Here is a 12,501-nt window from a genome sequence, read left to right as displayed (position 1 = left end):
CTGGTCCTGTCTTCAGTTGTCATGGAGCTGTAGACTTTCCATGAGGTCAGGGGAGCAATTCCAGGACCACTGCCTCCAACATCAGAGGGACCCCACAGGCCAGGTCCTTGACTTGTGGACCAGGCAGCCCCTCTTCCAAGTTTAGAAGCCCGTGTGCTCAGGGAGCCTCAATGCTTTTGGGCCCTGTTCTCAGCCATTGGACTGCATGAACTTGGGGAAGGCCTGAGGCAAGATGCCACCAGATGGTTTACCCTCATTGTCTCTGGTGTCATTTGTATTCAGGAAACAGGCCCCAAAAGGTCCTAGTCCAGAGGTGGCAGTGAGTGGGAGGAGACAAGGGTCCTTCACGTGACCCCTGCTGCCCCCATGTGGCCTGGGTCAGCACTGCAATGTCTTGAAGCAGCCTCCCCTGGGTGACACCCCTTCCACTCAGCATGTGGACACAGTGCCCACCTGAGGTGACAGATACATTGTGTGGAGGGATGACAACTAAGGGTGGGAGGGTCAGGATACCTCTGCAGAAGTGGCATCTAAGCTACAGCTGGAGCACCAGGAATTTCCAGTTGGGGCAACAGTATATGCAGAGATGGAGGAGGGGCAGGGTAGGGTGGGCTTCACTGTACTGGGTTACTATGTTCTCAGAATTCTTGCTTGACCTTGGTCCTGTAGGGTAGTGCTGGCAAGCTGGTCTTGCCTAGTGTTGACTGATTGATTGATAGCACCTGCCTGAAACATTCTATTGTAATAGTGAAAATTAACCTAACCACAAGAACAGCGTCTTGATATATCAGTGACGCCTGCCCTGGGCAGAAATAGAGCCACAGCCAGGCACAGTGGCTCATGTCTGTAATCCTAGCACTCTGGGAGGCTGAGGCAGGTAGATTGCTTCAACTCAGGAGTCAGACCAGCTTGGGCAACAGGGCAAAATGCCATCTCTCCAAAAAAATACAACTAGCTGGATGCAGTGGCACACACCTGTAGTCCCAGGTATTCAGGAGGCTGAGGTGGGTGGATGGCTTGAGCCTAGGAGGTTGAGGCTGCAGTGGGCCGTGGTCTCACCACTGTACTCCAGCCTGGGTGACAGAGACCCTGTCTTAAAAAAAACACCTTGTGGTATCGCAGGGTCACAGATCAGGGTAAGGACTAGTGGTGGTACCCAGACAGGCTCAACCATAAAGCAGGAAACGGCAGACCGAGGAAGGAGAGTTTAATGTGGGAAGGCAGCAGGATGCTTAGGGTGCGGGCTCTGGCAGGGGAGCACCTTGGCCCTGGTCTTGGGCCAGCAGACGCAGAAGCAGGGAGTGCAGGGTCCGGCAGACAGGCGTGTAGCCCAGGCGGCTGAGATGCAGGTAATCATACATGTCATGGTGGCTGATGGTACCATCCGAGTGCACAAAGCCAGGGTCGGCATCTAAGAAGTGGGCCCGAGCGTGGCCAGCCAGTGCTGCCCGTACCAGCTCATTCACCTGTCGGTTCTTCTCCCGAAGTGGGTTGGGATGCTGGCCTCGTGGAAGCAGGCCCTGAGCAGGAACACCAGGAGTAGTAAGGAAATGCGCATTTGGGTATCCTGTTTTCTGTGCCAACCTGTCCTCTACCCCCAACTATGAAGTTTCCAGCTGCAGCAAACACTAGGGATACGCAAGTGGGTAGGGTGGAAGGGTAGTTCCTAAATATCATATCCTAGCCCCAATTCAGCAAGAGACTTCTGGGTTTAGCCTCTTCCCAAGTATCACTTAGAAAAGTGTCGACACTGGCCAAGTACAGTGGCTTTCACCTGTAATCCCAGCATGATGGGAGGCAGAGCTGGATGGATCACTTGAGCCCAGGAGTTCTTTTTTTTTTGAGACAGAGTTTCGCTCTTGTTACCCAGGCTGGAGTGCAATGGCGCAATCTCGGCTCACCGCAACCTCCGCCTCCTGGGTTCAAGCAATTCTCCTGCCTCAGCCTCCCGAGTAGCTGGGACTACAGGCACACGCCACCATGCCCAGCTAATTTTTGTATTTTTAGTAGAGACGGGGTTTCACCATGTTGACCAGGATGGTCTCGATCTCTTGACCTCGTGATCCACCCGCCTCGGCCTCCCAAAGTGCTGGGATTACAGGCGTGAGCCACCGCGCCCGGCCAAGCCCAGGAGTTCTAGACCAACCGGGGCAACCTGGTGAAATCCCATCCATAACAAAAATATACAAAAATTAGCTGGACATGATAGCGTGTACCTGTAGTCATAGCTACTTGGGAGGCTGACGTGGGAGATCACTTGAGCCTTGGAAGCAGAGGTTGTAATGAGTTGAGATCAAGCCACTGCACTCCAGCCTGGGTAACAGAGCCAGATCCTGTCTCAAATAAATAAATAGGCCAGGTGTGGTGTCTCATGCCTGTAATCCCAGCACTTTGAGAGGCTGAGGCAGGTGGATCACATGAGGTCAGGAGTTTGAGACCAGGCTGGCCAACATGGTAAACTCCCATCTCTACTAAAACTACAAAGATTAGCCAGGCATGGTGGAGTGTGCCTGTAGTCCCCGCTACTCGGGAGGCTGAGGCAGGCGAATCACTTGAATTCAGGAGGAGGAGGTTGTAGTGAGCCAAGATCACACCACTACACTCTCGTCTGGGCAACAGAGCAAGACTGTCTCTGGTGAGACAGGGTCTCACTCTGTCACCCAGGCTGGAGTGCGGTGGCATAATCACAGTTCACTGTAACACTGAATTCCTGGGCTCAACTATGATCCTCCCTCTTCATCCTCCCAAGTGCCTGTGATTACAGGTTTTTCGAACCATCATGCCCAGCTAATTTTTTTTTTTTTGAGATACTTTCACTCTTGTTGCCCAGGCTGGAGTGCAATGGCTCTATCTCGGCTCACTGCAACCTCCACCTCCTGGGTTCAAGTGATTCTCCTGCCTTAGCCTCCCAAGGAGCTGGGATTACAGGCATGCGCCACCACACCTGGCTTATTTTGTATCTTTAGTAGAGACAGGGTTTTTCCACGTTAGCCAGGTTGATCTTGAACTCTCGACCTCAGGTGATCTGCCCACCTTGGCATCCCAAAGTGCTGTGATTACAGGTACCTGCCACCACGCCTGGCTAATTTTTGTATTTTTAGTAGAGACAGGGTTTCAACATCTTGGCCAGACTGGTCTTGAACTCCTGACCTCATAATCCACCCACTTTGGCCTCCCAAAATGCTGGGATTACAGGCTTGAGCCACCATGCCCGGCCTGCCCAACTAATTTTGAACAATTTTTAGTAGAGACAATGTCTTGTTGTATCCCAGGCTGGTCCTGAACTCCTGGGCTCAAGCAATCCTCCCACCTTAGCTTCTCAAAGTGCTGGGAGTATAGGCATGAGCCACCGTGCCCAACCATTTTTGGGTTTGTCTTTTTTTTGAGATGTAGTCTCTCTCTGTTGCCCAGGCTGGAGTGCAGTGGCGTGACCTTGGTTCACTGCAACCTCTGCCTCCTGTGTTCAAGCAATTCTCCTGCCTTAGCCTCCCAAGTAGCTGGGATTTCAGACGAGTGCCAGCATGCCCAACTAATCTTTTTTTTTGAGATGGGGTCTGGCTCTGTCGCCAAGCTGGAATACATTGGTGTGATCTTGGCTCATTGCACTCTCTGCCTCCCAGATTCAAGCAATTCTTCTGCCTCAGCCTCCCAAGTAGCTGGGAGTACAGGCACACAGCATCATGCCCAGCTAATTTTTTGTATTTTAGTAGAGACGGGTTTCATCATGTTGGCCAGGATGGTCTTGATCTCCTGACCTTGTGACCCACCCGCCTTGGCCTCCCAAAGTGCTAGGATTACAGGCATGAGCCACGGTGCCCAACCATTTTTGAGACCCCCAAGGTCTCAAGCCATCCCTGGGCAAAAAAACGGTAACTGGAACTGGGCGTGGCATGCACCTGTAGTACCAGCTACTTGGGAGGCTGAGGCAGAAGAATCGCTTAAACCCGGAAGGCAGAAGTTGCAGTGAGGCTAATTACCCTTTTAGCACATTCTCAACCACAGCCACTCTGAAGGGTGTAGCAAGCTCCAATGTGAGATTCTGCCTGAAAGCCACTGTTCTATGCCAACTTGCCTAGAACCGTGCCAACTGTGGCTATATCTGAGGGGGTCCCAGACCACTTCCATTCTTCCTTTCCCACCCTCCCAGCTGCTCACCAGCACCACGACCCGGGCCTGCGGCTGCCGCTCATTCACCAGCTGCACAATGGCCTTGATGCCACCAGTCACCTGCTCTGCTGTGTGTCCGTGGTTGTTGGTGCCCACCCAGACCACCACAATCTGTGGAAAGAAAGACATGAAGCGGTGGTGAGGGGGCAGGCAAAAGACGTTTTAGAGCCCCACCCAAGCCCTGCTCACCTTGGGCCGGATGTGTTCCAGCTCCCCATTCTCCAGCCGCCACAGTACATGCTGTGTGCTGTCGCCACCAATGCCGAAGTTAAGTGCATGCAGAGGAGAGAAGAGCTCCCGCCAGATCTGTGGGTAAGAAGTGGTATGGGCACAGCGGCACCGTCTGCATGGACAATCACCCTCTGTCCAAGTGTTAACCAAATGCCATATGGAAGAACCTTACTTCATGGAAGCAGTCTTTTAAAATTTCACCTGGAGCATACTCCAGCATGGCTGAACCTCACTTTATAGAAATTGATTAAGGCCGGTCAAGGTGGCTCACGCCTATAATCCCAGCACTTTGGGAGGCCGAGGCGGGTAGATCATGAGGTAAGGAGATAGAAACCATCCTGGCTAACACAGTAAAACCTCATCTCTACTAAAAATACAAAAAAAATTAGCCGGGTGTGGTGGCATGTGCTTGTAGTCCCAGCTACTCGGGAGGCTGAGGCAGGAGAAATCACTTGAACCCAGGAGGCGGAGGTTGCAGTGAGCAGAGATTGTGCCACTGCACTCCAGCCTGGGCGACAGGGCAAGACTCCATCTCAAAAAACAAAAATCAATTAAGAGTCTCTATCACTTTATTTTTATTTATTTATTTTTTATTTCATTTTATTTTTTGAGACAAGAGTCTCTGTTGCCCAGGCTGAAGTGCAGTGACGTGATCTTGGCATACTTCAACCTCCGCCTCCCAGGCTCAAGAGATTCTCCTGCCTCAGCCTCCCGAGTAGCTGGGACTACAGTCATGTTCCATTATGCCCAGCTAATTTAGTATTTTTAGTAAACACGTGGTTTCACCATGTTGGCCAGGCTGGTCTCGAATTCCTGACCTCAGGTGACCCACCTGTCTTGGCCTTCCAAAGTGCTGGGATTACAGGCGTGAGTGACCACACCTGGCCTAGAGTTGTGCTTGAGCCCAGGAGTTCAAGATCAAATTGGGCAACATGGCAAAACCCCATCTCTACAAAAATTAGCTGGGTATGTAGAGTTGTGCACCTGTAGTCCCAGCTACTTGGGAAGCTGAGGTGGGAGGATCGCTTGAACCCAGGAGGTAGAGTTTGCAGTGAACAGAGATCATACCACTGCATGCCAGCCTGGGCAACAAGAGCGAAACTCTGTCTCAAAAAATAAATAAATAGGTAACAAAGCAAGATACTGTCTCAAAAACCAACCAACCAACAAACAAAAAAACAAACCAAGTCCCACAGAAGCAAGACTCACTTTATGAAAATCCAGTCGGCTTGAGTCACACATTAAACCAATGGCACTGCAGTTGAAACTTATTTTGAGGAAAGCTATTACAGTTGAACATGCTTAGTGGAAAAATATTACTATGATTGAGCCCTCTTTGTGGAGTGCCATTAGAATTGACCTTCACTTCCTGTAAAGTGACTATAGCTTTGTGTAATCCCAAGAGGGCTGTGCACTACTTAAAGCAAACAAGAAAGAGCCTCACTTTAGGCAAGACTGTGGCAGGAAAGCCTCATTTTAGGTTTTAGTACATCATACACAAATCCAATCTGATGAAACCAAGGCATACATTTCCTTCTCACCAAGACTCTCGGAGCCTCAGGCTACCTCAGGTCAATCTGGGTACCCCCGTAATACCTACCCCACCTGGGTTCTGGTCCAGATGTATCAGCATGGGCACAGGGCCGGATAGGGCAGGGGGAGAGGGATGGGCCTCACCTCGCACTGGTGCATTAGCTGGACCAAGGAGTCCCCGATGAAGACGACTTCGGGTTCCTTATCTTTGCTGTCAGCGACGAAGCGATGGTGCTGCGGGAGCGTGCGAGAGGGAGTCAGTGGCTCGCACGCTCCAGGGCCCGCCCGGCCCTGCCCTTAGGCAGCACCGCCCCAACTGCCCTCAGTTTCCCAATCAGGTAGTGAGAGTGGCAGGAACCAGCCGTTCTCTTGAGTGTCCCCCGCCCCCCGGACTCCCCAATATCCCAAGTGGGAACGCTCACCAGGGACATCCAGCGCCCGTCGCCCTGCACGTCCTGCACCGGCGTGGGCTTGCTGGCTGGGTTCTCCTCTCCGCTCATCTTGGCGCCGCAGCTCCTGAAGGATGAGCGAGTGGGGTCGACCCGGGAGTGTTCCGGACCGAGTTGGCTCCGCCACGCCCACTCCTACCCTTCGAGGCAACAAAGGACCGTCCCAACGCTCGCACACCCGCGGAGGACGAAGGCCGGTACAGGGCGCCGCCTCCTCTCCAGGGACGGAAACCTTCACTTAGGAGGGAGGCGCAATCGGGAACCCTCGCTTCCCCCACGACGGCCGCGCAGTGGGCTCGTCCGGCGTTTCCCGCTCGGGCCGCTGACTCCCGGGCCGCGCACCCGGCACGGGCTGGTGGGAGAGAGAGGCGAGACCATCCAGCTCCCAAAGCGGGGAGGAGGGAGAAACCACCCACCGGTCACGGAGAGGGCGAGCTACCTGAAGAGTCGGGAGTGGGCGGGGAAAACCTAGCCGTCTTTCTAGCAAATGGGAAGATACCATTTGCTGTAGAGAGTGAAATGTGCGGAAGGGACCACCTACTGTTGCGAGGGGGGCGGGTGGCCCATTCACGTGGTGGGGTGAGGGGAGCGAGTGGACGAGTCCATTCTTGGATCCCTTGAAGGGGTGGCTCGAATGCAGCTGGCTAGGAGGAGACGCTCCCATTTTCTACTGGTGCGGGGGACAGAAGAGGAAGATGGCAAAATGTGAAAATTCGAGGCTCCGTTCTAAGGAGACACCCTAAGGCAGCGCTAGGTCTTTATTGAGCCTATCTCCTCATGGGCTTCCCCTACTCACAACACCGTGTGTGTGTGTGTGTGTGTGTGTGTGTGTGTGTGTTGAAATCTAAAGTATATATATTCGCATTCAAGACATCACAGGACCCCACTCAAAACACCGTGTGTGTGTGTGTGTGTGTGTGTGTGTGTGTGCGCGCGCGCGCGCGCGCGGCATAAAATATAAACTACGAATCTTTGCATTCAAGACGCCATAGGACCTGCGTGGAGGGTAGAAGATGCAGAAGGAGAAAGGAAATTAGAGACGCCTGCAGGGCTCAGGTCCAGTCTGGCGCCCTTCCTGCAGATCATCTTGCAGATCTGCAGCCTCTACTCCCCTCTCTAAACCCACAGGCCGACTGGGTGTGTCTGTGCTCTGAAACCTACATCCACAGCCAAGGCTATCTGGGGTCGCGCCTCTTCCCCTACGCCGCCCCAAATTAATCTCAGACCTCAGTATCTTCTCAGATCTCCCTCTTCTCTGGGACCAAGTCGGGGGTCTCCCAGCTAAACGTCCTGGTCATGTTCTTGTAGCCCCACTCCAGGTGGGACCTTCTCATTATTCAGTTCTTCGAGGTGGATTGATGCTGAGACAGAGATGAGTCTTACTCATTGTGTTTATGTTTTGTTTAAATCCACTTTTCTGGGACGGGGCCGGGCACACAGCGGTTCCACAAGCACTTGCTGAATGAAAGTAAATGAGTGGGTCAGCTCCTGGCTTTGTCCCAGTGTGTTCAGGGAGACAGATCCACACACAGAGGTGTAGGGGTGTCAAAGTTGTGTTTGAGGGAGAGACAGGGACTTCTGGGGAGGAAGAGGAGAAGGACTCTAAGGACTATGGGTTTCCTAGGAGTAGTATCTCTGATGGCTCTGAAAGATAATGAAGATTGAACAAGCAAAAATAAAAGATACAGGTAACCACTTTCTTATTAGGGCCTGGGTAATATCATGGAATAGCTTGATTTTAAAGTCTGAGGAAGGCCGGCGAGGTGGCTCATGCCTGTAATCCCAACACTTTGGGAGGCCAACACGGGCAGATCACTTGAGGTCAACCAGCCTGGCCAACAGGGCAAAACCCTGTCTCTACTAAAAATTAAAAAAAAAAAAAAAATAGCTGGGTGTGGTGGCACAAGCGTGTTGTCCCAGCTACTTGGGAGGCTGAGGCAGGAGAATCGCTTGAGTCCGGTAGGCAGAGGTTGCAGTGAGTCGAGATCGAGTCACTGCAGCCCAACCTGGGTGACACAGCGAGACTCTGTCTTAATTACAAAAATAAATAAAGTCTGAGGGAGCCAGGTGCAGGGATGCATGCCTGCAGTCCCAGCTACTGGGGAGCCTGAGGTGGGAGGATCGCTTGAGCCTAGGAGTTTGAGACCAACCTGGGTAACATAGTGAGACCCTGTCTCAAAAAACAAAACAAAACAAAACAAAGTCAGGCAAGCGCTTGTAGTCCCAGTTACTCTGGAAGCTGAGGCGGGAGGATTGCTTGAGCCTGGGAGATAAGGCAGCATTGGGCCATGATTGTGTCACTGCACTCCAGGTTGGGTGACAGAGTAGTCTCTGTCTCCAAAAAAGAAGTCATAATTGGCTAGGAGCAGTGGCTAACTCCAGCAATCCCAGCACTTAGGGAGGCTGAGACGGGCAGATCACTTGAGGTTAGGAGTTCAAGACCAGCCTGACCAACACAGTGAAACCCTGTCTCTATTAAAAAATACAAAAATTAGCCAGGCATGGTGGTCTGCGCTTATAGTCCCAGCTACCTGGGAGGCTGAGGCAGGAGAATCACTTAAACCCAGGAGGTGGAGGTTGCAGTTAGCCGAGATTGTGCCACTGCACTCCAGCCTGGGTGACAGGTTGAGTCTTCATCTCAAAAAAAATAAAAAAAAAAGGAAAGAAAAAAGTCATAATTATGCCTTCACATTAGTGGTATAATAAGAGAGAAAATAAATTTTAAAAATAAAGTCTGAGGGGACAAGTGTAGATAGGTAAGTTGGAGTAGTTCCTGAAGCAAAGCTTAGTGAGAAACAAAGCTTCCAGGCATTCTTCATTCACCAGGCTCATTTCAAGTTAGGCATATTGTTCTATTTTATCCTTCTAGCAACCAAATGAAAAAGGTAGTATTATTACCAATCTCACTTTTACAGGTCAGAAAACTAAGTCTGACCAGTTACAAATATTTTCAAGGTCACACAGCCCAACTGTGACATTTTGGGCATTTAAATCAAGCCTAGCTATGAATCACAACAGTATACTAAATTTTTTTTTTTTTTTTTTTAGATGGAGTGTTACTTTGTCACCCAGGCTGGAGTGCAGTGGTGAAATCTAGGCTTACTGCGACCTCCACCTCCCAGGTTCAAGCAATTCTCCTGCCTCACCCTCCTGAGTCACTGGGATTATAGTCATGAGCCATTTTGCCTGGCCTAATTTTTTTTTCCATTTTTTTTTCCCTCAGACAGGATCTTGCCCTCTCCCTCAGGCTGGAGTGCAGGGGTGTTATCATGGCTCACTGCTGCCTCAACTTCCTAGGCTTAAGCGATCCTCCTGCCACAGCCTCCCAAGTAGCTGGCACCACAGGCACGAACCACTGTGCCCAGCTTATTTATTTATTTATTTTCTGAGACAGAGTCATGCTTTGTCACCCAGGCTGGAGTGCAATGGTGCAATCTTGGCTCACTGCAATCTTCGCTTCCCGGGTTCAAGCGATTCTCCTGGCTCAGCCTCCCGAGTAGCTGGGACTACAGGTGTGCACCACCATGCCCAGCTAATTTTAGTAGAGACGGGGCTTCACCATATTGGTCAGTCTGGTCTTAACTCCTGACCTCGTGATCTGCCTGTCTCAGCCTCCCAAAGTGCTGGGATTACAGGCGTGAGCCACTGCGCCTGGCCTTCTAATTAATTTTTTGTAGTCAGGGTCTTCTATGTTGTCCAGGGTGGTCTTGAACTCTTGGGCTCAAGCGAACCTCCCGCCTCTGCCTCCCAAAGTGCTGGGATTATAGGAGTGAGCCACCACGTCCGGCCAACTATATAAATTTTCTAGGGATTTTGTCTGTGGCTGCCTGGGGGATAGCTGTGCGTGGGGGCTACCATGACCCTTCTCCTCAACTAGCCCTCGAAAGACCGCCAGTAGCTATCTGAACCAATCAGTATTCAGGAAGGGGGCAGACCTAGTGAACCTCACATCCAATTGGTGGATGGGAGGTGCTAAGAGCAAGAAAGGGAGATTTCTGAAAGCGAGGCTGAGAGGGGCGGGGCTATAACTGGCACTTCGCTGGCACGCGCCTCTGGGCTTCCGTCCTCTCAGAGCCACGAAGCCAAAGGTATGGACACAGCACGCGCATGCGTGTGGGGTGCCCGAGGCCCGGAACAGCGCCAAGCGGCTTCGAGAGCTGGGGTCACGGCAGAAACAAAGCCATTGCGCCCCACGGCTACGTGGAGTGGGAAGAGCCGGGGTTCGTTGGAGCAGGAGAAATGCTCTTCCCCTACTCTTCGCCTACCCTGCTTCCACCAACCGGACCCCACTCCCTTCGCTCTGCCTCCCCCGCCCCCCACCCTACCGCCGCGCCCCACCATGCTTCCTCTACTACTCTAGGCACTTCCTTTGTGACAAGGCCCTGTCCCTGATCGGGCCTGTCTCCCTTTCTGTTCTCTCGAGGTTTTCTCAGGCTTTCTGAACTTCTCTTGCTGCTCTCCCTCTCCTGCTTTTCTTTCTCTTCCATCTCTTTCCACTTTCTGCATTCCCGTGTACCTCTTCTACCCCTGGATTTCTCCGTCCAGAATCATTTTCTCGTCCGCCAAATCCCTCCAGTTTCATGACTCCTTCCCCACCCTCCATCTTTTCTTTTTTTTAAGACAGAGCCTCGTTCTGTCCCCTAGACTGGGATGGAGTACAGTGGCGCGATCTCGGCTCACGCAACCTCTGCCTCCGGGTTCAAGTGATTCTCCTGCCTCAGCCTCCTGAGTAGGTGGGATTACAGGCATTCACCACCACGCCTGGCTAATTTTTGTATTTTTAGTAGACGCGGGGTTTCACCGTGTTGGGCAGGCTGGTCTCAAACTCTTGACCCCAAATGATCCACCCACCTTGGCCTCCCAGAGTTCTGGGATTACAGGCGTGAGCCACTGCGCCCGGCCCCCGCCCTCCATCTTTTAACTATTTTCCCGTGTCCCTGTTCCCAATAGCTTTTCTGTATTCCCTGGCTTATCTTCCCATTAACCGTGACTCCTTTGTCTCCATCCCACCCCTGTGATTCCCTATCTGACTAAACCTTTCCCAGTCTCTCTCTGCTCATTTCTTTTCTCTTATCATCTTTTCTCTCTTTTAAGAGACAAGGTCTAACTGTTGCCCAGGCTGGAGCACAGTGGTGCAATCATAGCTCAGTGTAACCTCCAACTCCTGGGCTCAAACAATCCTTTCACCTCAGCTTCCCTAATAGCTGGGACTACAGGTGTGGGCCACTGTATCCAGCTAATTTTCTTTTCTTTCTTTTTTTTTTTTTTTTTGAGACAGAGTCTCACTCTCTCGCCTGGGTTGGAGTGCAGTAGCGCGATCTCGGCTCACTGCAACCTCTGTCTACTGGGTTCAAGTGATTCTCCTGCCTCAGCCTCCTGAGTAGCTGGGATTATAGGTGCACACCATGACACCCAGCTAATTTTTGTATTTTTAGTAGACATGGGGTTTCACCGTCTTGGCCAGGTTGGTCTCGAACTCCTGGCCTCAAGTGATCCACTAACCTTGGCCTCTCAAAGTGCTGGGATTACAGATGTGAGTCACTACACCCAGCTAATTTTATTTTACAAGGGTCTTGCTTTGCTGCTGAGGTTGGTCTTGAACTCCTGGCTTCAAGTGATACTCCCACATTGGCCTCCCAAAGTGCTAGGATTACAGATGTTAGCCACCATTCCTGCCCTCATCTTATCACTCTAAATAGTATTTCCACCTCACCCCAAACCATCTCTTCTCCCTATTCACTTGTTTTTGTTTTTTGAGATCGAGTCTCGCTCAGTTGCCCAGACTGGAGTGCAGTGGTGCAGTCTTGATTCACTGCAACCTCTGCCTCCTAGGTTCAAGTGATTCAAGTGATTCTCCTCTCTCAGCCTCCTGAGTAGCTGGGATTACAGGTGTGCCCCACCATACCCAGCCAATTTTTGTATTTTTAGTAAAGACAGGTTTTGCCATGTTGGCTAGGCTGGTCTTGAACTCCTGACCTGAAGTGATCCACCCACCTTGGCCTACTCAAGTGTTGTTATTACAGGCATGAGCAACTGCGCCCAGCCCTCCCTATTCACATTGCTACTCACCTTGACTTATCTGCATGCTGATGGCCACCCTATCTGTATCTTTCAGGATACC

The 12,501-nt window shown here is 51.6% G+C and overlaps 1 protein-coding gene across 2 annotated transcripts; it reads right to left on the bottom strand.

The window, feature by feature from the left end:
• Nucleotides 1-1,187: 1,187 nt before the first annotated feature.
• Nucleotides 1,188-6,809, bottom strand: PAFAH1B3 (platelet activating factor acetylhydrolase 1b catalytic subunit 3). Of its 2 annotated transcripts, none has more exons than XM_012461530.3 (6): nt 6,797-6,809; nt 6,354-6,447; nt 6,076-6,165; nt 4,357-4,473; nt 4,156-4,278; nt 1,188-1,520 (listed from the first exon to the last, which is right to left on the bottom strand). In XM_012461530.3, exons 2-6 carry the CDS (start codon nt 6,429-6,431, stop codon nt 1,233-1,235), a joined length of 696 nt encoding a protein of 231 aa, XP_012316953.2. In that variant the 5' UTR covers nt 6,432-6,447; nt 6,797-6,809; the 3' UTR covers nt 1,188-1,232. The 2 variants fall into 2 exon arrangements, with proteins under 2 accessions (XP_012316953.2, XP_012316952.2); XM_012461529.3 differs by lacking the exon at nt 6,797-6,809 and adding an exon at nt 6,559-6,771.
• Between the last annotated feature and the right edge of the window lie 5,692 nt (nt 6,810-12,501).

Source organism: Aotus nancymaae, unplaced genomic scaffold (assembly GCF_030222135.1).
Source record: "Aotus nancymaae isolate 86718 unplaced genomic scaffold, 86718_ANA_hifiasm-v0.15.2.pri h1tg000028l, whole genome shotgun sequence".
NCBI lineage: Eukaryota > Metazoa > Chordata > Mammalia > Primates > Aotidae > Aotus > Aotus nancymaae.
Note: the sequence above shows the minus strand (reverse complement) of the source record. Positions and strands in the feature narration are given on the sequence as shown.